This window comes from Vombatus ursinus, unplaced genomic scaffold (assembly GCF_900497805.2).
Source record: "Vombatus ursinus unplaced genomic scaffold, bare-nosed wombat genome assembly UNPS02010769.1, whole genome shotgun sequence".
Taxonomy (NCBI): Eukaryota; Metazoa; Chordata; class Mammalia; order Diprotodontia; family Vombatidae; genus Vombatus; species Vombatus ursinus.
The window spans coordinates 3,647,886-3,671,259 of record NW_020950547.1 but is presented as its reverse complement, the minus strand read 5'-3'; the positions used below and the strand labels follow the sequence as shown (position 1 = coordinate 3,671,259).

Genomic DNA, 23,374 nt, shown 5'->3' with positions numbered 1-23,374 from the left:
TAACTAAATCAGAGACCAGTCAGTCATTTAACTACAGCTGGAGGCTCTGAGGGAACATATTCCCAAATATTGACCCCTGCCCCCAAACAAAAACAAAAAACCCCAAAACAAACCAAAAAAACCCCTGTAAAATAGGTTTATGTAATACTGAGCTAATGAAGATAAAGGAAGGCCATGACTTCCCTCAAAGTTTTCCCTTCCTAGTTCTATTTTTTCAAAGAGAGCTCTTTTGAAAACACTGAATATACACCAAAGTGAAGGGTAAAATAGGATGCATTTCAATGGTATGACAAAGGTGCAGAAGCTGAGGGGTACAAAAACTGCTCAAATGCAGAAGCTCAAAGATTTAGAGGAGGACAACACATTTAGTTTTATTTCAGTCAAATCACAACACTTTCTTTTTCAACTGTTGTAAAGTGTATCTACAAGTTCTATTACAGATCCACTTTTAAAAAGGTTTCCTGGGAACATTACAACAAGCCTCCTTCATTTAAAGAGGAAATAGTTCTACTATATTCTTCCTCAAGTAAAAATAAAAATTCCATTCCAGTAAATAGTAAGAATACATGAAATTACAGTAAACCAGACACTTAAAAGGACAGCCAAGAAGTCTTCAACTGTTTATTAGAAAGAATGCAGACATAAAAAAAAAATCCCCACTGTTCTGAACACAAATTGAAGTTTTTTTCAGCCTTGTTATAAGCCGAGTCCAAAAAAAAAAAAAAAAAAAAAAAGGAAAAAAAAATTCCAATAGTGTATTAAACATTTTGTCACTCGTTTTCCATACTGACAGTGCAAATACAAATTTGGTCTAAATGTACAGATTGACAAGCAACAATGTATAGCTGTTCTTCCTCCTCCATACTAAGAGATGTAAAAGCTTAAGGGTCAAACAATACCAAATGTACAGGCTTCATAACCATTTAAATTAGGGCTTCACTAGTTTTAGCTAAGATACATTTGGAACACTAACTAGTGATCATTTAAATACAACAATGTGAAGTGAATAATTTTTTTTTAAATAAAACATTAGTGGAACAATCCTGAAGACACTCCGGAGGTACAGCAATGTCAGCTTAAGTTGTCAGCCAATTAAACTTGCTTTAGCAGTTTGAGTCTGTGTACTAAAATCTGAACATTTTAAAATTCTCTTTAATCTACTGTTTAATCAGGGGGAAGTGATTTTAAACTACTTAAAATAAGCTAAGTTTTCTTACCATGTCAGTATTTGTGTTATAAAGCAGTAAAGAGACTCAGTGAACCTTTTTCATTTTTTTTTTAAAACTGCAATGACTGTGTCCATTGCTTATACCTCAATTGCTTCTTGGAAGTCTGAAAAAATGTTCATGCATAAGGTTATTGCCTCAGCTGACTTAAAACTGACCCATACAATAGTACACATCAACCCTTAGTGAAGCCTTTTTAAAACAAACAGATTGAAAATGGATTAAAGGAGGCAAATACAGTATCTGCCTTTAGAGCTACCAACGCAGGAATTATCTCAATTATGAAAATTTTGCAATGAAGTTATCTTTCTTTCCCAAAACCCTGAAGACAACACTTTCTTCTTTACTCCAGATCTGGCATCTCTGAAAGAAAAGTTAGTGGAAAGCATAATGTGAACTTTCTAACATTCACTTTACTTAAGCATAGAAAAGAAGAGATCCACTCTGGCTCACCTTTTAGCCAACTTGTCTGTGCTGCCCCAAATCACTCCAAGAATCATTCAAACTTATGCTTTTAGCTACTTAAATTTGGCATTACACAAGGATTCAAATAATTGTCTCTCTTCTGAGAATTCAGGAGATTTTCTCCTGCACTATTAATAGTTTATTTAATCTGATCTAAAGCACTAAACAATTTAATATAGATTAATGCCTCAAGACATCATGAACATTCAGGAAAGCATAGTAAACACAAGAAAGAACCGGTCAAACCTTCCCCAGCTCTGCTTAACAACATTAAATGGACTTTTTCCTGAATTACCTCAGGGGTGATAAGGAATCTGGGCAATTGAAAGAAGTAAATAGCAGAAAGTCTGCTCAAGTGGAAAGAATCTGAATTTAAAGATCAGTGTCTAAAACACATATAAATAACTTATTTCAAATTTTAAAAAGCTTACTTTCATCATCACTGTCTGGTGAATCCTAAAAAATGAAAGAAAACAAGGTTACAAAATGTATCTAAACATCATTTTCCTCAATAAAAAATTCCTGTTGAACCTGTGTACTTTTTTCTTAGCAGTCTGTAAAACACATGGATATCACAAGTATCAGCACTTAGCACGTTAGACACAAATGCTTTAAATCTTATGGTAAAGTTGATCATTATTACTGGGACATGTGACCTTCTTGCCTATATCCTAGCATGAGTACATGCACTTTCCAATGACTTATGCTTCCTGGGCTTCACTTTGGTAACTGGAGGTGCCTTCCATCTTGAACCTTGCCCTTCAAGGAAAGCAAGTCTGATGTTGTAGAGAGAGTACTTGAGTTACAAACCAAAAAGCCCTAGACTTTATTTTGTCATTGACAAATTACTTGACTACTGTGGGCAAGATCACCCTCAATTTCTGTATCTTCAAAAATTAAGGAATTATATAATTCTTATATTCTATGAAAAGGGATTTTTTCATCCCATAAATCAGACCTGCACAACATCCAGCCTGCAAGCCTGTTTTAAATTCTCTATGTTTTTCTGAGGGCCACCTGAAATCCTTTGGCAGGCCTGCCATTAATGTTAATGGTTGATTGACCTTTTTCTAGTTCCACTTCTCCTCAGCACTCCTTCAGTATGTATGAGTTAGCACAATTGTTAAACTGAATTAAAATTAGAAATTATAAAAAGCTTTTCCCAATGTAGATAGTTACAACTACTCTCCATTTTATAGATAAGGAAAATTAAGTTATTTGCTTATGGACACAAATCAAGTTGGTGAATGGTAGAGCCAGAATTAATCTTCTGACTTCAAGTTCATCATTGTTAACACATACTGAAGAAGTTACCAGGCTAAATTAAAGGCCAATTAAAAACGACTTACATCATCTGCTCCATCTACTTCTGGTAAATCTACATCCTCATCACCTCCCATGTTGTTCATCATCTGTTTGAAGAATATTAACATTTAAGTCTTACTAATAAAAATAAAATCCTTTAGTAAAATTTATTATCAACATATCAATTTTTGAAAGCTTACATCTGTCACATTTGTCCTTAGTAAATCACTGGCAAGTTATCAAACACTGTATATTTGTATTAATGCTTTGCAAACATAGCATGATCCTAAACATGGTTTCATTACATTTTTTCCCTTAAATTTTACAGAATTTAGGACTGAAAGCAATCTTTGAAGTCTAACCTAATCTCTTAGCTAAAAGAGAGATCCCTTCTATAACACATCTTTAACAAATGGTCATCAAACCTTTGCTAGAAACGCTAGTGACAGACAATTCACTACTTCAAGGAATTCATTCTTAAACATCTAATTGCCTTCTGGTACAACATAAAAATTATTTCCTTGTATACCGTATTTCCTTCATAGCCTTTCTTCCCAACATTTGAAGCTAACTACCCTATAGCCTCACAATTTACTCTGACAGTAATACAGTTTCTTCTTCTGTTCCAATCTTTGAAGAATGAATCTCAAATTTCACTGAGTAAAGATTTTTACACAGACTATTTTGATTTATGTTTGATTTCCCCTTTATTTCTAATTGAAGACTACATTAAGAAAAAAAAAACCCTAAATCTTATTAGTTTTGCTGAAGTTAACTTGGGAGGGAAGCATAATGGGAAATGCAGATGATTTTTAAAAATTATTAATACCTATTATTTTTATAAGAAAAGCAACAGTGAAACTAATAAACTTTACTGAGAAAAGTATGCTTGATACAAAGACTATCAATAAAAGAAAGATATACTGGTTAACACCATCTAGCCTCTCTTGTAGATAAAAATATCAAGAGAAAAACATATCATCAAAATGCAGTCATCAACCTTCCTTTCACAATTCCCACATTCTTTTGAGATGTATTGTAAAAGGGTTCCTGATCCCCAAAGTTTAAATTACTAAACTCTAACAATGAGATTAACCATCAGGACATATAACCTCCTCGAACTCAGGGAATGGTTATAACTGGTATACTCTACAAGATTAAATAATCACTAAGTTCTCACTTTTTACAATGGGGATTCCAAAGCTGTTTTGTTTACTATAGACTGATTCTGAAAATGTGCAGTTTGAACTCTAAATGAATCCAAGGATTTCCATTAAGTTCGCTGAAGCAAACTAGACACACATGAGACGTAAGATTAAAAGCTTAAACAAGTCTATTTAAAGGAAATTCTACCTCAGAGAAGCGATCAAAATTGGACATGTCTTCATCAGAATCATCTTCCCAATCTTTCCAATTATTGAAGTCCACACTAAGCCAATTGAGCTGTGGAATAAACACACAAATACCCTCTGATTCATTTGTACCATCATTAGAATTCCTACAGCATGCATATTTTTTGGATGTGACAGTGAATTTACAGCCATGTTACATGCTCATAAAAATTACATTAACAGGAATTATTAATATTGCTAGCATGTTAATGCAGATTTTAATAAATATGCCTTAGCATTCAAGAGCCTACCTTTGCCCTTTCTTTTGTTAACCTTGGCCATGACTGTCCCGATTCTCCTTTCCGTAAACAACATAAGATCGATCTGTCTGTTCTTTTATGCTTGGAGTCCTAAAAGATAAAGAACCATCTCTATTTTATGTCTGCAGGAATGAGTCTAAAAAGAATAAAGTATTACAAAATGCTATTTCAAAAAAATAAAATAAAGCTATTTAGTATGGTGTGACATTCCCCATCTACAAACTTTGTTTTTCTTTTCCTAGGTTCTCTCCAGAGAGAAAGTTGAATATATTCCAGAGTTATAAAAGTTTCACTCATATCAAATCATAAAAAGTGTTTTTAAGTTGAATTTCATTTTTCCTTCCATAGACAAGGTATGGACAGAGTGATGATGCCTGCAGGAAGTACCTGACTTTCCTTTTAAAAGAAAATCTCAAATTAAAAATGAACTATAATGTTCCTGTGATAGACTGGGTTTTGAGAGTCAAATGGAGTACATATACAATGTACTCTACAACTGGAGAGCTTCTACAATTGCAGAAGCCAGAAGAGAGACTGAGAAAAAATTACAAGAGTGCAGAAAAATAGGAAATACTAGCAAAATTACCAGCTACTTAGTGATGTATATTTTGTTTTGAAAAGGGAGTAGAGGATGTATTTACTAGAATACTTACATTTGGATCAATATACTGAAATAGGTCAATTTCATTTAAATGTTTAAAATTATCACTTCCTCCAAGACAACTGTAGAGAAACAATGAAATGCTGTTTATATAGATGAAATAATTTTTTAAAAGGTTTAAGATACAAAAAATATAAATGATAAGACAAAAATAATTCAGTAAATGGACTGATTTTTGCTACATTATATGGCATAGCAATTTACCTGAAAGTAAGTTTGGACTTTTCAAAATTTACATTAACATCTTTACTGTCTTCAACACAAAATTCAATAAAGACATAGTCCCTTCGATCGTACCACTTTGCGGAAGCAGGCTGCCTAGAAAGAGAGAATTTAGAGTAATTAAGCTACAATAACTTTATCTTTGCAACAAAATGGCTACATAATCCCCAAAGTTTAAGAAAAATTATTTCCCACTGCATTAAATCTGTTAATCATTCTTATAACTAAAAACGACTGCCAGTATAGTGATGTCACAAACTTATAAATGCAGTTAATATTTTCAAGATGAGGGCTGAAATATTTAACCCTCCAAACCAAGCAGTTCCCAAAATTCATTTAGACTTTATTAAATCAATGAACTGATTCAATGTGAAAATATATTTTCAGGTCCACATCCTTTCTATATTATCTTCCCTATCCTCCACTAAAAAAGAAAAAAAAACCCAAACCTGTAAAAACAGGTATAGCCAAACAAAACAAATTCCTACATTGGCCATGTCAAAAGGAGAAAAGAAAAAAAAAGACAACCCGCACTAAGTCCATCATTTATAACGAGGGAGTTTATAGCATGAGTTCTCTCAAATTGCAGTTGGTCAGAGTTGATTTTAGTTTAAGTCTTTCAAAATTGTTTTTACAATATTGCTATTGTATAAAACTGTTCTGACTTCTACTTTTGATCACTTCATACAAGTCTTCCCAGGTTTCTCTGAATCCCCTTCATCATTTCTTACATCTTAACAGTATTCCATCACATTTATCTGCCATAATTTATCTATTATGCAATTGGATGAGCAGCTGACTCATTGCCACCACAAAAAGAGCTGCTATAAATATTTTACTGAATGTAGGTCCTTTTCCTTTTTGATTTCTTTGGAGATAAAGACCTAGCAGCAGTATCACGGACTTCAGGAGTGTACAGTTTATTGATTTTTAGGACACAAAAACATTATGACTGTGGCTAGTATTAGGAACTAACAGAATATAATATAACTGGAATATATGATGCCCACCTCCAAGGGAAGGAAAAAGAATAATTTTAATTGGAGAAGGAAGATCTTAATATTTTTTTCCATTTACCCCACTCCAGCCTTCAGTGCTCTAAATAGATACTATTTTTATGTTAAGTTATACAGAGAGTAATTTTGTATTCCTAAAGTGACAAAGCAATTTTAGATCTACCAAAGGTGCTGAAATATTGCATCTATTTCAATTTTCAAAGTTTCTTATTTATAAAAATGTTTTTCCTTGCCTTCAATTTTCCATCCTGCCTGGAACAAAAGGCATACATCCCAAACAGCAGAAAATTATATGGGAGTCAAATTTTGTAAGTATTTTTGAATCTTTTCATCAAGACAAACTATGGATAACAAGACATTATCCTTGTCCTTACTCAAGGTATTTATAATCCAGCAGGGAAGATATTAACACCTACTCTGACCTGAGAATTATTTGTAAATGGAAAGAAAAGAAAAGTTTAGGTCATTATAAGCCCTGTTTAGTTTCCTAAAGGCAAACTAGCTTACTCTATTTAATTCTGGGCTCAGATCAGTATATCACAGTGGATGGAGCTTGAGTTACATGTTCAGCTGTATATCAGAAACTAGACAATATCATTTTTCATATACTTGATTTTCCTGGTTGTCTACTTAGCCTGAAATTTTTGAGTATGGATTTCATTTAGGAGGTTCTGCAGTGTTTTGGATCTTGATGCAGCCATTAAATGCCATCTACAAAAAGAAAAATCTGTAAGGTAAAGAGATTTCCCTTCCCATTTGGGCTCTGCCCAGGACACTTGATGTGACTGAGAGCAACTTTCCCTTTTTTATGTTATCTCTACCTATATCTTTCAAGCAATCTAATGATTTTCACATCTAAGAATTTTTGGAGTCATCTTATAAAATGTGGTATTTTGTACCAAATAAATGCTTTAAAAAAAAATCAGTGGGATCTAAAATTCTCTTTATCTTTCAGATATGTCTGTTTATGAAAGTCTGTTGTCTCTGAAAACATTTATCAAGGATGCCCTTTGTGTGTGTAGATTATTCTCAACGATTCTGAAAAAAATGTGAAGTAGTTATATGGGGCAGACACTTTTCCACCTCTCCTCCCTTTGACAAGTACTTTGAGAAACAATTTCACACAATTGTGTCACCTCAAGTCTAGTTCAGCTGCTCATCACATCTTTGTTTTCTTTAGTACTATATTTCTACTTCTTCATGTAATACATAATGGGACTACGAGAATTCTAGTGTTTTTTATTTGTCACTGATGAAGACAATACTACAAAAAAAAACTTCACAGATCTTGTCCCCCTTTTTCTTTTCCGGTGGGGCGATTGGGGTTAAGTGACTTGCTCAGGGCCACATAGCTAGTGTTAAGTGTCTGAGGCTGGATTTGAGATTTGAACTCAGGTCCTCCTGACACCAAGGCTAGAGATTTATTCACGGCACCACCTACCTGCTCCCTTGTCCCATTTTTCATCTGTTAGTTTTCCAGTTTCACGTTCCTCTAGTTTAGTCAGTTCTTACTAAGTTTGCTTCTCTTCCCACTGTTTCCTATTGATTTATGTAGTAATACTGCTCATTATCTTCCATCATGCTCCCCAAAGATTTTATAAAGAAATTTATATTTCAAACCAGTGTTACCTTTGGCTGCTAATTCTCTCTGCCTGGAAAAAAGATCAATTGCTTCCTGCCTAAAGTGGTTCAAAGACTTTTAGTCCATTCACTGTAGTGATTATCATCTAAAACTCTTAGACTATAGTTACAGTCTGTGTCAAATTCTCTTCTTCTAGCCCTTTCCTATTTTGGGCATCAAAAGTTAGTTTGGATATGTTAGAGTTGCTTTAATTGTATACCATATTTTCTCATTTATTCTAATATGTTTTAAATTTTTATCTCAACTTAGCAACTTGACTGTAGAAACACAGTGGTATTGGAAATAAGATATCAAGTACCATCAATTTTATTTTTTATGATGTTACAATCTTCACCATATCTAGTAACATGACACTTTAAAAATTAATAGTATAAGTGTGAGGCTTCTGTACAGTCTGTCTTTGCCACCTTTCATTTCTTATTTCTCAACTACATTCTCAAACTTTTCCCATTTTTCTCTTCGCTCATCTTAGCACTAAAGTAAGTATTAAAATGGTGATTTGAAAGGTCTTATCGAGTTATTCATAGAATTCCTCTAACTCTAATTCCTCTAATTTTCTGCAACAAATGTTGACACATTAAGCTTCTCATAATGTTATTTTTGCAAACACCTAACATAAGTCCTGCAAAGACATAACATGTCCCACAAATTGATGCTTCCTTGTCTTAATGCGAGGTCAACAATTCAACTTTTTGACCACTCCACTGTCTTTACTTATAGCAAGAATATAAAAATTAACAGTTCAATTCCTCCAATAATATGTGTATTTGGTCTCTGCATAAGTACCTTACATTTAACAGAGCTATAGTCAACTTAATATTCACAGGTAGTCTAAAAACTGATCCACCGTACATCCTGCCCCTTTATGCCACAATTACAGAAGCACAACTAGTTCACCCAAACAGGTGTTAAGGGATAGTTTATAACAATTACTGGTGTTTCTTATCACCCTATTAGATAAGCACTCTGAAGCTAGAAAATATATATATAGCATCTTTAAAACACCAGTGTCTTGTATGTTGCTTTGCATAGAATGTATGCTTAGTAAATGTCTTAGCTGAATTGAACAGGTATCAAGGTTATATCCAATAAGTAGAAAAATATCAGTTTTTAGCAAGTTGTTTTGGATTACTATCAAGGAAAGAGAAAAACAACAAGGGTGGTGGTTAAAATATGAATTGACAGTGATCCTGAAAATGGGACAATAGAAGTAATAGCCTGATACAGGTGACTATTTTGGAAAGGAGAGAAACTAATAGAAATAAAACAAATTAAGAGTCCAGACTTGGTTGCCATGGACAAATATAGCCCTGAGCAAAATGAAAAAGCAATAGATTCAAGGGTCAGACAACTTGGGTTTGAATATGAACTGAAGTCTCTTCTTGGGGGGGGGGTGTAATTTTTTTTCCTTTAAAATACAGGAAATGGACTAAGATTCTATATTAAGCAAGCATATCAAACATATTCTCTTCCTGATCACGTGCTGTTTATATACAGACAGGAAGAAACAACTTGTCTTAGTATTCTTTATCTAACACCAAGAGGCAATTACCCTTCAACTCTTCTGATAGTAACTTAAATATATCCTAATGGTAACAAAAGTAGAATTCCAAATTAAATGAAATGTAAAAAATACACAAATCCAGAAATCTGAGGCAAAAAATTTTAATTTCTCTCATTTCTCTTTCCTGGGTTGAGAGTAACTTCCTCCCTTGCTAAATCCCAATAAAATGACTAGGCTTATAATCCAGCTCCAGATTATACCAACAAAATTCCACTTCAAAATTATTTAATATCTGACATTTTTTTAAATAAGGGGATTCATACCACTAGATCTAAAAGCTCAACTTCCTTTCTAACTACTTGGAAAATACATAAACGTGGAAAACCCCATGATACTTGATGGAAAAGCTGTCTGTCCTGCTACCATAGCTAACCCAAGTAACTTTGTTTTCATGTAATGTTAAATTATTCTCTAAAGTTTTGATTGGAAGTTCCCCTCCTCCAATTTGCCCTATATATATTTTAAACATGTGGAGCTGATAAGAGCCCTCCTATTCCAAGAGACAGTACTGTATCAGGTGCTCCTCATTTTATGGAGCATGGAAGTTCTAACAAAGCTGGCTGAAAAGCAAATTAAAAACAGAACATATTTCCCCATAGGAAAAAAAATCTAATAGCCATAGGTATCCTATGGGAAAATAATTTAAATGGCAATCAGGAGTCAGGCAAATAGCATAGAAAGGCTTTGTAGCACTTTAAGAACTATGAAGCATTTCCCCAACTCTTTGATTTTACTATCACCACACCTTACTTCTTTCTATTCCTAATTTTATCCTCATAATTAGGAATTACTCCAAATTTCAGTTCACTCTAGGAACCTGGAAAATATTTAGACAAAAGGAAAATACATGATAGAAATGACAGAAGTCAATACTAACAAATCACGACCTATTTCAGACTAAAAATTCTTTAAGCTTGAGTTGAGGTTTTAAGCATAGTAGACTTTTATTACTAACTTCAAATTTTAAGTTCAAAATTCTAGAAAAATGTTGATTAGTAAGTAGAGGTTTGCTGGAATAGGCTCAAATTGCTAGACTGCCAAACTTTTGGTGTAAGCATTTATATCTTGGAAATCATTTAATTTTTCAGCAGTGGAGAAAATGTTAATAATGAAGATAAAATTCTTTAAAAATATATCCTGAATTTCAGAGAGCAACATCTATTAGCAAACCCCTGGTTATTAATATATTACTCCAGGTTTGTCAAAGACACAATTACTACTTTATACTTGATAATCTCTTATCCTACATGATAGTTCTTACTAATTTAACACATTTCCCTACGTCAAGAATTTTAAGGATGAAGTATACTAACAAATCAGAATATAAGCAGCCAGATAGTGACAACTGACAAAATCATTTCTTTTGACTTTAATAGATCTGAAACTGAAGTAGTAGTGTAGGAGAGAAAGAAGATACATGGTAGACAGTCAAATAAATTTTTTTCGGCATTTATTGTATGGAAGGTATAGGACTAGGCACTCCTGAATTCAAAGAAGAAGTCTCCGAGCTGCTTGGGCAGGTAGGTGGCAGAGTGGATATGGTGCCAGCCAGGGGTCAGGAAGATGTATCTTCCTGAGTACAAATCTGGCCTCAGATACTTACTGGCTGACAGGATCCTGGGCAAGTCACCCTGTTTGCCTGAGTTTCCTCATCTATAAAACGAGCTGGAGAAGGCAGGGTAGAGCCAATATGAGTGAGTGGGTGTGTGTATGTGTGTTTTTAGTAGAGATTTCTATCCTAGAGGAATTTTTACTAATAAAGCCTAAACTGCTAAGGTCAGGCTGCTTTTAGTCATATAAGGGGAAAACATTACTACTATTCTTATTGAAAAGACCACAGTAGTGCTCACTTACCAAGTACGAAACATTTATTGCATCCAAAATAGTTATTTCATGGTCTTTTGTCATACTGTTTGAACAAACATTTCCTGTTTTTTTTCCCCCTTTTTAAACGAAGTGCTAAATCATGCAACTTTTTAAAAGGAAAATACTTTTTGTATTAGTTATCAACTTTTGATCATACCTTTGGCTATTTACATTTCTAAAAATGGACATAAATCCAGAATAGGTTCGTGTTACTCTTATCCTTCTTATCCCCTCATTGGCTTTTGGGGAAGGGGCAGCATTATAGGAGAGGATGTAAGAGAATTTTGAGCATTTAGAGGTGATATTTACTCTTGTAAAGTCTATTAAAGGTGCTGCAATAATGAGCCAAGAAAGTCTTAATTTCTGAGATATACCATAAACACTACTCTTTAAGCCATCTTAAAAGATGAATATGTAAACATTTTGTGATTCAGAAATGAAGTTATCTCATTTATAAACCGAAAAAGAGACATAATTTGAACTAGCCACACCAATTTGCTAGGTATTTTTTCATAAAACCAATTGTTTAAAATGAAAATTTCTAGCAGCAGTAGAGCTTTACGGAACTGGTTGAAAAAATCAATTTCTCAAAGAAATTATAATAAGACTTTTTCTTCATGGTAAAGTCAATTTTAATCGACTACTTTTTTCTTTACAATATAGGAAGAAATACTACTTATTTGGAAAACTAAAAACAAAATTTTCAATTATATAACTGTCTAAAGAGCAGACACAGTATAATCTTCAGACACCACAAGAACTGATTCCACACCTTTGATGGGTTATGGAAGATTAGCTTGATCACTGTCTTCATGAGGAGAAGAACTCTTTACTTCAATACTTCAAGGATATCTGCAATAGATTTTATATTGCTACCACCTCCAGAACTTTATTCAAGTTACTGAGTTAAAAAACAGAACAAAACAAAAAAACACTGTTACCTTATGGTTAATTCTGTAACATGTTTCTTTTTTTAAGCTTGGCTAAAGTGGTTCTCAGACCTTCCTTGTTAGTCAAGGCAGCTAAGAACCTTTAATGTATTGATCCACCTTCCTGTCTTGAATATTAACTACATCTTTTTAGAACTCAGATCTTGGAGTGACTCACGGTCAACATTCTGAAGATCATTTTAAATACATACTATTGAAGTCCAGGAGATAGAATGATAGAGTCCAGAGCAAGGAAAAATCTTACTTTCTAAATGGCAGAAAAGAACACAGGCATCAATTTTGCCACATATGGAGACAAATAAGACTCAACAAGGGCCTAAGAGTAACACTAACCTGTTCTAGACATATCCATTTTTATTAGTGTAAATAACTAAAGTTATGATCAAAAGTCTATATGTATCAGTATACAAAAAAAGGAATTTCCTATTTACAAAGTTCCACGACTAAAACTTCATTTAAAAAGAGGAAAAAAAAAAAACCCAAAAGATTTGGGCTCAAATAGTGTGATTAATGCCTACAAAGGGCCATGAAGAATAACTCCTTTGGATGCAATGGACATCTCATGGTTAGATAAATAAGCACTACCATGGTCCCTTTAATGGGCAAGTGATTAATTTCCAAATCCTATCCTTTCAATAGAGGGGAATGAAAATCCTCATTGCAATGCTATGCCATATGCTTGTACGTAGCACACATAACGTCACTTTTTATCAACTTTAACTTGGTTGTCATATAGATTCCTACTAATATTGAAACAAAAATCTTTGTATAAACAAGATTTACAACCTTCACAAACAACCATTATTTCTAGTAATGCCAAATGCTAGAAATGTTTAATATTAAAATGCTGAATTATGCAACTTGTACATAATAGGTATTCAACTGTGGAATGAATTTGAGATAATTACAATACAAAGGAACTGGCACTTACCCAAACATATTTTACAGGATGCAAAGAACACTTTCAGTAGGTGAACTGAAAGGCATGGATAATATGACATTGACACAGAATGAATATGGATAAGCTTCAGGAGGGAAATAAATGACTAAGATCAAAGATTCACTATAGCACTTAAGCATAATGGTGCTCAACCTTTTGTAAATCTTGAGTTAAAATTTATTTTAGGACTTGTATAGCCAAAATATATCAAACTACAGTTTCCATTTATGCTAAATCAATCAGCAAATGTGAACTAACCCTCTTTGGGGGCAGGGAGGTTAGGGTTCCAATCTAGATTCATTTGGTTGGAAAAGATTAAAACTTATAAAGAAAAATACTAGTTAATTTTCCTTCCAAGTGACTAATACATAGCAATCATTCCTAAACCTAGTTTTGAGACACTCCAAAAATTTAAATAATATTAAAAAAATACAAGATAATACTTAGATTTTGAACCTATCAGAGAGCATAAAAACACAAGAGTTGAGAATCAGTAATATGTAGTTAACTAAGAACTCTTTGAAATTGTTCCTTTTTATCATTACCTCCTCCTTTATGACAACAAGCAATAATGACCTACATTTGCTATCTTTTTTTTTTTTTTTTAAAAGATTTGTAATTTTATCAGTGTCCTAGGGAGCCCCAGATGAGGAAGTACTATACTAATACTGATGGTCAGTACCTGCATAGCAACTTAAGAGTCTTAGAAAGTTGCCTGAGGAGCACTGAGATGTTAAGTGACTTGCCTAGTGTTAATCAGCCAGCACAAGTCACGTGCTTTAGGATATAGGTATTTTGACTAGTTCTGTATCCACAACCCTCCATACCCCTCTAAACATTACTTTTGGGGAGGGGGGGTGCTTTTTGTGGTTAAGTGACTTGCCCAGTGTCACACAACTAGTAAGTGTTAAGTGTCTGAGGCTGTATTTGAATTCAGGTCCTCGGGATTGCAAGGCCAGAGCTGTATTCACTGTGCCACCTAGCTGCCCCTCTAAACATTACTTTTAACATGTACTAACTCATTTGATCCTCCAAAACTCTGAGAAACAAGTAGGACACATATTTTTAACCTATGGAGACCTCAAATTTTTAGGGAAAGTCACTTATCCCTCTCTTATAGACCAAGCCATACATTTGGTTCTAAGAATTAGAACATTTGGATTCCAGTTAAGGCATAACTCACTTTTAGTCTAAAGCCTTCCTCTCACCTCCACCCCGGTCACCAAAAGAAACCATCAAAGTAACTTCAGCTTGTAGTAAACAATACACCACAGGAGTGGTGTGAGAAATAAGGACAAATTAATTCAGAGAAGAAAACTAACCATATAGCTGAGTTTATGCACAGTCCTTCCTTAACCTATCAACAACATTCAAAGAAAAAACAAAATAAAACTTTACCAGTCTACAAGGACTAGATAGAACACATCACACAAAAGAGGATTTCTTGGTCAGAGAATTCCAAGAGAAAGATACCTTTAGCATTTTTACAGACATACTGTTTTATGAGCCCAGAGCATCAGCAGCATTATAGCGGCTAATTCCCTGAAACTAGTCCCTTTGAGTATCACCACTAGGACAGAGTTTGGTTGTTTTTTTTTTTTTAAATCAAGACAAAATATACTAAGACAAAATATATGCTTTCCCTTCCAACTAATTCAAAACATATTGACCACCTGCTTTGTTCAAGATATTGATACAAACAAAAAACATCCTTTGTCCTCATAAGGGAAACAAAGGAGAAAACTGGTATGTAAACTATTATAAGAAGTAGAATAGTGAGTGGGACAAAGGAGGAATTAAGGTGTTCCAGGGAAATTTGAAGAAATCACCGAGGGGAAAGCCATGGCTCCATGTATGCCATCATGCCTTGAAAAGGAATTTCACGTGAAATGAAGTCGGACTCAGATTCAGAGCTGGAGGGAACCCTAGGGGTCATTAATTTCAACTCTCTCATTTTACAGATGAGGAAAATGAGGCGCAGAGAGTTAAATGATTGCCCAAGATGACAGACAGCAAGTGGAAGATAATTATTTTACAAAGAATCCAGAAGTGGGAGAATTCAGAACAATCTAGGAACAGTTAAGAATATAGTTAACCATCAGTATTTACTAAGCACCTATGTGCCAAGGGAATACAAATACATGGAATGGGGTAGGAAGAAAAGAGGCTGGGAAGAGAGAGGGAGAGAATGAATGCAAAAGACAATTCTTGATTTAAGTGGACCATTCTGTAGCCCTCTATATTAAGTAACGTGAATTTGCCCTCACCCACCCACTTCACTTAGCCTATACAACAAAGGCATACACAAATACCTTTATACAAATCTTAAAACGTACTAAAATTAGACATGTTAAATACTGTACCACGGTAAGAATTATGAAATGAAAGGTCAAGTTAATAATAAAGTACGCACAATAAAGTTAACATATGTAGGCAGTACGTTGAAGTATCTGGCTCTATCTTTTCAATACAAGAGAGAATTTCACTCAAAAGATGAAATGCTTCTGCCAACTCTTTGTGAACCTTTTTGATTCGACCTCAGTTCTAAAGCTTCCTTTTCTTCTGCAATCTTTGCAGCTAGCAGCTCAATCAGACCCTTATTCAGAATTCTCATTTGGATTTCTTTCAAATTTTTTTACATAAAGTCTAATTTGTGTAATGTGAATTTACATAAATAAGAGCTGTCTGTAAATATGAAGTAGTTTGAGAGGGAGGATACTAACAGTTCAGAGGATCAGGAATAGCTTTCAAGTAGAATGTCCAGAGGTGGAGTTAAGAGTTATGCTGGAACCTACGGGAGTAAATGAAGGGATACAGTGTGAAATAAGGATGTAAAAGTTGAAGATAGGATGAGAAGGGCCTTAAATAAATTTTAATTTAGTTTCACAGGCAATTGGGAGTTATTGAAGGTTTAGAGGAGGTAAGCCACATAGTCAAACCTGTACGTAAGATTTTTTTTTTGATAGCTTGACGCAAGCTACATTAGAAAGGAGAGGGAAAGCACAAAAACCAGTTAGGAAGCCAAGACAATAAACAGTCTAGGTAAGAGGGCCTGAACAAGAAAGGTGGCAGCAGTCTGAATGAAAAGAGACTATAGAGTGGAGAACTATATCCTAATGCCTGACCTGCTATCCATTAGCTGTGTGAAGTTAAACAAATCACTTTACCTCTAGCTGGGTGTTTGTCTGAAATTCTAAAATGAAATGGTTGATAATATTACCTTTCAGTTTTAGAATTCTACAATACGAATCCTCAAATGTTAATGGCTTATATTCTTTTCAGTAAGCAGTCTTTAATATCTGTATTAACTAATCTAGTTTCCAAAAAGTTTGTTAGTAACAGATATGGTTTTTCCTCCCTAGGTGATATATATTGACCAGACCTGTAATTTCATCAGTGTAGGGAGGTTCCTATTTGGAACTTCCACTACCAATTTGATCACAACCTTGCCTACAATTTAACTTAAGAGAGTTCCAATCTCCCCTGAAATTACTTCTATTTACAATGAACTTGTATTTTATATGCATTTTCTCTCTTCCATTAGGAAGTGAGCTCCTTGAGGGTAGGGGCTATAATTTTGCCCCTATACCCCAAGCAATTATTAGAAACAGTGCCTGGAACATAGTTAAGTACTAAATATGTTTGTTGACAGATTCAGAGTCAGGCTTTTAAATCAGGTCTTCCTGATTTCAAGGCCAGCATTCTATCAACTACTCTATCTTTCATAGGCATACCACAGTGATAAGACTTCATAGTTCAATGGGATGCAAAATGCTTAAAAACAAGATTACAAAAAAGTTCCCTCAAACTATTGTAGAAAGACAACATCTAGCAGTTTACTTGACATATTTGTACAAGACCATTTTTTTCCCCAAGGTGTTTTTATAAAGCACCCAAAAAAGACTTAAGCAAGCTTCAGTTATTAATCCACATAGAGAAAAATTTAGTTAAACCAACTACTGTTATTAATTATTGCCTCCACCTTTGTTAATTATTTTTCTTCAAATGTCTATCAACTTTCTTCCTACTCACCCACAAAGCTGTAATGCTATTTCTAGATTAAGAAAAACGAACCATTCCCCAGACCTCCCCCTCCCCTTAAGGAGCAGAATTTGTGTATTACAAATTTACCTAAATTCTAATCACCATCTTACAGATGAAGCACAGATCCAAGCTATAAAATAAAGTTAAGAATGCACTGGTGAATTATGTGCAAAGGTCAAGAAATAAGCTTTTAAAAGAAACTAAATAAAGAATAAGAAACAAAAATAGGATGTGAACCAAGAAAACAATGGTCAGTTGACTCCTTGGAAATTAAGAAACTAGCAGGGTTCTGTATGATCTTAAACAAATCCTGTCTCAGGCACTCAGTTGCTAGTGCCTTCCCCCAAAATTACTTTGTATATATTTTGTATTTATATACGTGCATACCTGTTTCCTCTCAATATAAGTTCCTTGAGGAATGGAACTATTTTTGTCTTTGCATTCCCAGAATATAGCACAACATGGTGCCTGGCACACAGGAGGTGCTTAATAAATGCTTATGGAATGAATGTAAAATGAGAGATTGTGGATGAGTTACTTAACTGTTCTCTAAGGTTATGTTTCCAGCTCAAATATAGTGATTCCACTGTTACCTTGTTTCAACCACAGCCTTCCAGATTATCCCTGGATATCAGGACAGTTTGGTGAACTCAAGAGATGCTTGACTCTAAGATCACTTTCAACTCTAGGATTATATAATATGTCAAGCATCAAGAAATAATTCACTTACAGCTCAAATACTATACAATATGACTACTATCAAAATCTTCAAATTCTAACATATTTTCTAAACTTTTCATATAAATAATTGATTCCTAGAACCTTAGAAAAAGGTACTGATTTATCCTTGAAAGTTAACCTCCAGATGCACTACACTTGTATTACAGAAACAAACAGCAGTATGGATAATACAAAACAACAGAAATACCTTTAGTTACTCAAGTTCTAACTATTGAGGCAATAGGTAGATATTATGTTTCCAAATATATTTTTCTTGAGTCAATATTAAAATCAGCATTTTCTTTGCACAACAACTACAGGCTCAGAAATGATAAAAACTCTTGGTAGAAAAAGTTTAAAAATTGAAGTCATTGGATTACAGATTTAGAAATGTAAGGGATCTAAATGATCATCTTTTCTTCTCATTCTACATACAAGGAGACTGAAGCTGAGAGGTCAAATGCTTTGCCCAAGAAGCTTAGCGGCATCTAAACCCAGTGTTCTTTCCGTAACACCAATATACACTCAGAGCTGAAAAGGCTTTTCCAAATGACAATCATTTACTTTTCAGTAAACTACATTAGATGGGCTTCAATCAAATTGAGACCAGAATCTGGGAAATTGAACAAAGAAAACACTATCAATGAGAAAAATAATTATGGGGATGTTGTTATTCACACCCATTCACCACTTCCAGAGCATTCTGCTTAAAGTACAATTTAGTTTACAGTATGAAAATCAGTTGCCATGTTACAGTGGCTAGGAAAACAACCTGAATGAAAAGAAAACATTACTAACTTCCTTAATTTTATCAAGTATTCCTTTCAAATAGAAATCTTTGCTCCGTCAAATACAGACACTAGATCTATTTTTTTTTTTTAAAGATGGGAGGGGAGGAAGAGTTTTGTTACTGTATACCAAGCTTACAAAACTTAGTAATTTTTTGGTAAATAAGATTTCGCTCAATGTTTGGTAATTTTATTCCAATAATTCATAAATTAATGAAATCAAATATAAGAAGCAGAAGTGAAAAGTCACTCCCAGAACTTTACCTCAAGAAAATAAGAGTGATTAAAGGGAGCTATCAGTTCCAATTTAAAAAACTCTAAATCACTAAAGACTAGCAGATTCCTACAGAAGTAAAGAAAAAAAGCTATAGAATTATAGATTTAGAGCTGGAAGGTACCTTAAAGGCCAGCTAGTACAACCCTTTCATTTTTTAAGAATTGAGATCCTGAGACATTAAGCAACTTGCCTAAGGTCACACATGTATGACTGAGATGGATGAATACAGATAAGGATACTTATCTTCTCATTCCAAATTCAGAGCTTTCCCCCTGGACTGCTCGAACTGTAAAGAGCTGGAAAAAAGCTAATAGATATCTAGTCTGGCTCCAAATCACAGGTTAAAAAAAAAAAAAAAAAAGGAAAAAAGGATAAACGATGTGCTTTAGAGCACATAAAGTGGAAGTGGTAGAACTGGGAAGTGAACCAAGGTTTCCTGAATTCAGTGTTCTTTCCACCACACCAACAATCTACCTTCCCTGCTGGGCTGGGAATCTGGTTAGTTCCTGTCAAGAATTTAATGATCTTGGTCAAGCACAAATTTTCTCTGCGTGAAAGATGATGCTAATAACCGCCTCCCCCAAATGATATTGTGTTGTGATCTCTGAGCACCTTACAAAAATGGACAAAAAATAACTAAATAAAAATATACAAATAAAACTTACTTTGATGAAAATGTTAAAGATGTTTGGCTGGGCAATCACTACCATTTATTCCCAGTAGGATAAAACTCCACAAAATGCCCTTTTCCTCCTTTTTGCTTTTCATGTTAAGACAGATGAAGCCTTATCAATGAGATTCCTCCTAAGATTGGATGACCCATAACAGGTCTCTTCCAATTTAACTTAATCATAATATTTATTTTATAAATTCACATCCCTAAGAAGTCACAAAATCAAAAAGAAAAAAATTTTTCTTCAAAAATCAGAAAACCTGAAGCCATTAGTCTTGCAAACTACACTCATTCTAAAATATGCCTTTTGGAATACTGATTACTCTCTTGATTTTTACCCAAGTTTCATCTATGTACATGTTCTTTCTCCTCTCTCCATCGCATTCGTCACTAAAAACTAGTTTCAAAAACTTTCTGAACATGCAGCTAAGTTAAAAGATAATTAACTGAATATCTGTTTCTTGACCATTTGATTCCTAAAACCTTATTTGCAAATTTCCTCAACTCAGATTAAACCCTTGGCTCTCAAAATGGAAACAACTCTATGCTAGATGAACTAGAGATTTTGAGAGCAGCAATGGCAAGAATTTAATAAATTACTTCCTAAAAACCTGGATTTTTAAACTGTTGCAGTAATCCAAAACTCCAACCATTCTATGAAGAAAAGCTACAATTGAATTAAGATGGGCATTTTAAAATGTGAGATTACAAAACGGGTAAAGTTTCATATATGCAGTTGAATTTTCTAGCCAAAGACCATTCCATATTCTGAAAAGTACCCCTTTGTGATAATTCATGCTTCCTTTACAATGTTTTCAATCAAATGGATGTTATGTTATGTGTTACTCTCCTGGACCATTTTTCTGCTACACTCCACTAGTATGTCATTTCAATAAGTGTTGAATGCCTTTGAGGCATTAGTTTTATTTTTAAAGAAATTTAAATCTAAAGTCTAAAACTACTATTCAATCACTAAATTTTAGTCAGAAGTTAGTACTAAACTTAATTATATCACAGTGAACAATCCTCCCAACCTGGAGAATAAAGAAAAATGTTAGACCTTGTGCCACCTCAAATATAAAATTCCAGAGGTGAGGCATTTTCCCTTTGTTTTCCTCTTTTACTTCCAGCATGTGCATGTGTGACCCACCACCTACACACCTTTGAGAAACTACTCCCAAAAAACTTTTTAAGATCTACTAATCTCATTGAGACTTAAGTAAAATTGTTAACTAAGGCAGGAATACCTACCTCGCCTACAATTTTAAGGTAGGACATTATCTCCTAAAACTCCACAACAGTTCTTTGGGTCAACACATGCAAAATACCTGTTAGATAGTAACCCTCCTCCCTGCCAGGAAACTGCAGTGTTGGGACTGCACCCTACTGTCTCTTCGGGATATCAATCACATTGAAGCCTGGAGGGGGAACCGCAAATAAGTAAGTTTCCCTAAGGGAACACCACTATGTCACGGTGACACGGGCAACTGCACTATGTCAAGATAACATGGGTCCACTGTGGGATGGATTACACGTGGCCAGTACTACCTACTCTGGGCTACAGGCCACATGGTGCCCCCAACTCGTGGTCACCGCCACTCCCAGGGTGCCACCTACCTACCCCAAATGCACATGGCGTTGAGCCACGGCAGGTCATCCCAGGAAAGCCAGCATTGAGGAAATGCCAACCCAGGAGGGTACACCCCTCCAGGCACCCTCAGGCAGTAACGGGGTCACTGGAGATGGGTGGCCCGGGGATGAGCCAGGGGAACCGGGCATAAAACAAGAACTTCCTGGAGCGAGGGCCTGGTTATTCCCTGTTGCCAGGAAGCCCGAGGGGCGCCCAGTGGCCTGAGGGGATGGGGGAAGGGAACGGATAATTTTGGGAAGGGGGCCCTCAGGCTTCCCATGAGGACCCTGAGGAGGAGGATGGCACTGCAGATCCACCCAATGGGGCTAGAATTCAACCCTCCCCCCACGGGGCGCGTGCCCCGCAGGCCCGGAGGGATGTGGGGAGGGTCGGTTTCCCGCCCCGTCCACGAGCCGCGGCCTCTGCCTCCCGTCCTCCTTTCAGTGGCCTCCCCTCGGCGGGGTATCACACTCACATTGTGTATGGGGTGGGGGGGACGGGCGAACAAGTGGGGTGGGTCTCTCAGGCGGCAATGACGGCTCCGACTCCCCTCGGGCGGGCGGCTCCGGCTCTGGTGCCTCCTTCTCCTCCGGTCACGGCCTCTCCTCTCCCTCGCTCTCTCCCCTCAGGCGGCGGTGGCGGAGGCGACGGCGGCGGGCTTGGCCTGGGTCCCACAATGCACCGCGCGACGAGAGAGGCTCTTCTGTTCGGGGAGAGGAGGAAAGAGTAAGAAGAGGGCGCGAGGAGGGAGAATGAACGTGTGCGTACGAGGGGCGGTAAGGCCAGGCGAGGCAAGGTGGAGGTGGTGGCGGTGGCGGTGGCGGCGGCGGCGGCAGCGACAGAGGCGGCAGCAGCAGCGGCAGCGGCGGCGGCTAGTGACGCAGCAAAATGCCCGGGCCCCTTCGCGCGTGCGCGCTCCTGGGCTTTCGGGCGCGAGCCCGGCTTTCTAGAGATCTCTATGAGAAGGGCGGAGTCTCTCCCGTCACTCTCCTTGACCCCGCCCACTATGCCCCACTCCCCCCTCCTCCCTGTCTTTCTCCTTTCCCGCCTCTGCTCCCGACCTCACTGCTGCCTCTCGTTGGAAAGCCGTTGGCGGCCCAACTGACTGGGCTCGCGCTTTTGCGTGATCTCCCTGGGAAACCTCCAAGAAACGGGAGCGTGAGGTCGGCTGGGCAAGCCTAGCTGGGAGGTGGTTGGTCCTTCGCCTGCAGGCGGGGCCGGACTAATGGCCCCTCTTCCCAGGCTCCCCTCCCCCCACCTCCCCCCAGGCCGAGGCAGAGAAAAAACTAGGCCGTAGGAGAGTTGAGTCGTACCCCTCCCCCCAGGCCTGGGCCAGCGCCGTACTTCCTCTAGGAGGGAGAGCGGGCCGCGGGCCAGGGGGAGGGGGAGGTGGAAGGACTTGTCTTGGGGGGGCACGATCACTTCCGTCTGCCCGTTCCACGCAGGGCTGGGCTGGCTGGGCTGGCCGGGCCGGGCCGGGCCGACCCCTGAGGAAGAATTTGAAACTTAGAAGTGTGTAAGCCCCTGAGGGGGAGGTACTCTTCCTTTATATCCCTGAACACCCTGTCACTTAATGAATATTTACTGAATTGAATTAGATTGAGAGGCAAATGAACACCGGGATTCTTCTGAGGATGAAAGGAAGACCGGGTGGGCACAGATTTTTATACTATCCCACCATTCCCTTCACTCCATTCATTCACCCTTTCGGTGAATATTTATTAAGGATCTGCT

At 36.4% G+C, this 23,374-nt stretch overlaps 1 protein-coding gene across 1 annotated transcript; it reads right to left on the bottom strand.

Annotated features, from left to right (window-relative positions):
- Positions 1 to 345: 345 nt before the first annotated feature.
- Positions 346 to 22,474, bottom strand: PTGES3 (prostaglandin E synthase 3). The gene is made up of 8 exons (XM_027855054.1): positions 22,116 to 22,474; positions 5,513 to 5,626; positions 5,301 to 5,370; positions 4,639 to 4,737; positions 4,350 to 4,439; positions 3,041 to 3,103; positions 2,123 to 2,147; positions 346 to 1,589 (listed from the first exon to the last, which is right to left on the bottom strand). Coding segments are annotated over exons 1-8 (483 nt in total). The 5' UTR covers positions 22,118 to 22,474; the 3' UTR covers positions 346 to 1,569.
- Between the last annotated feature and the right edge of the window lie 900 nt (positions 22,475 to 23,374).

Bases quoted from the DNA above. Each gene is read 5' to 3' on its own strand.
- PTGES3 (XM_027855054.1), bottom strand. The intron at 4,738-5,300 runs GTAAGTATTCTA...TTTATCTTTTAG, and splicing joins TTCAGTATATTGATCCAAAT to GACTCCAAGCATAAAAGAAC. The intron at 4,440-4,638 runs GTAGGCTCTTGA...TTTATTCCACAG, and splicing joins TAACAAAAGAAAGGGCAAAG to CTCAATTGGCTTAGTGTGGA.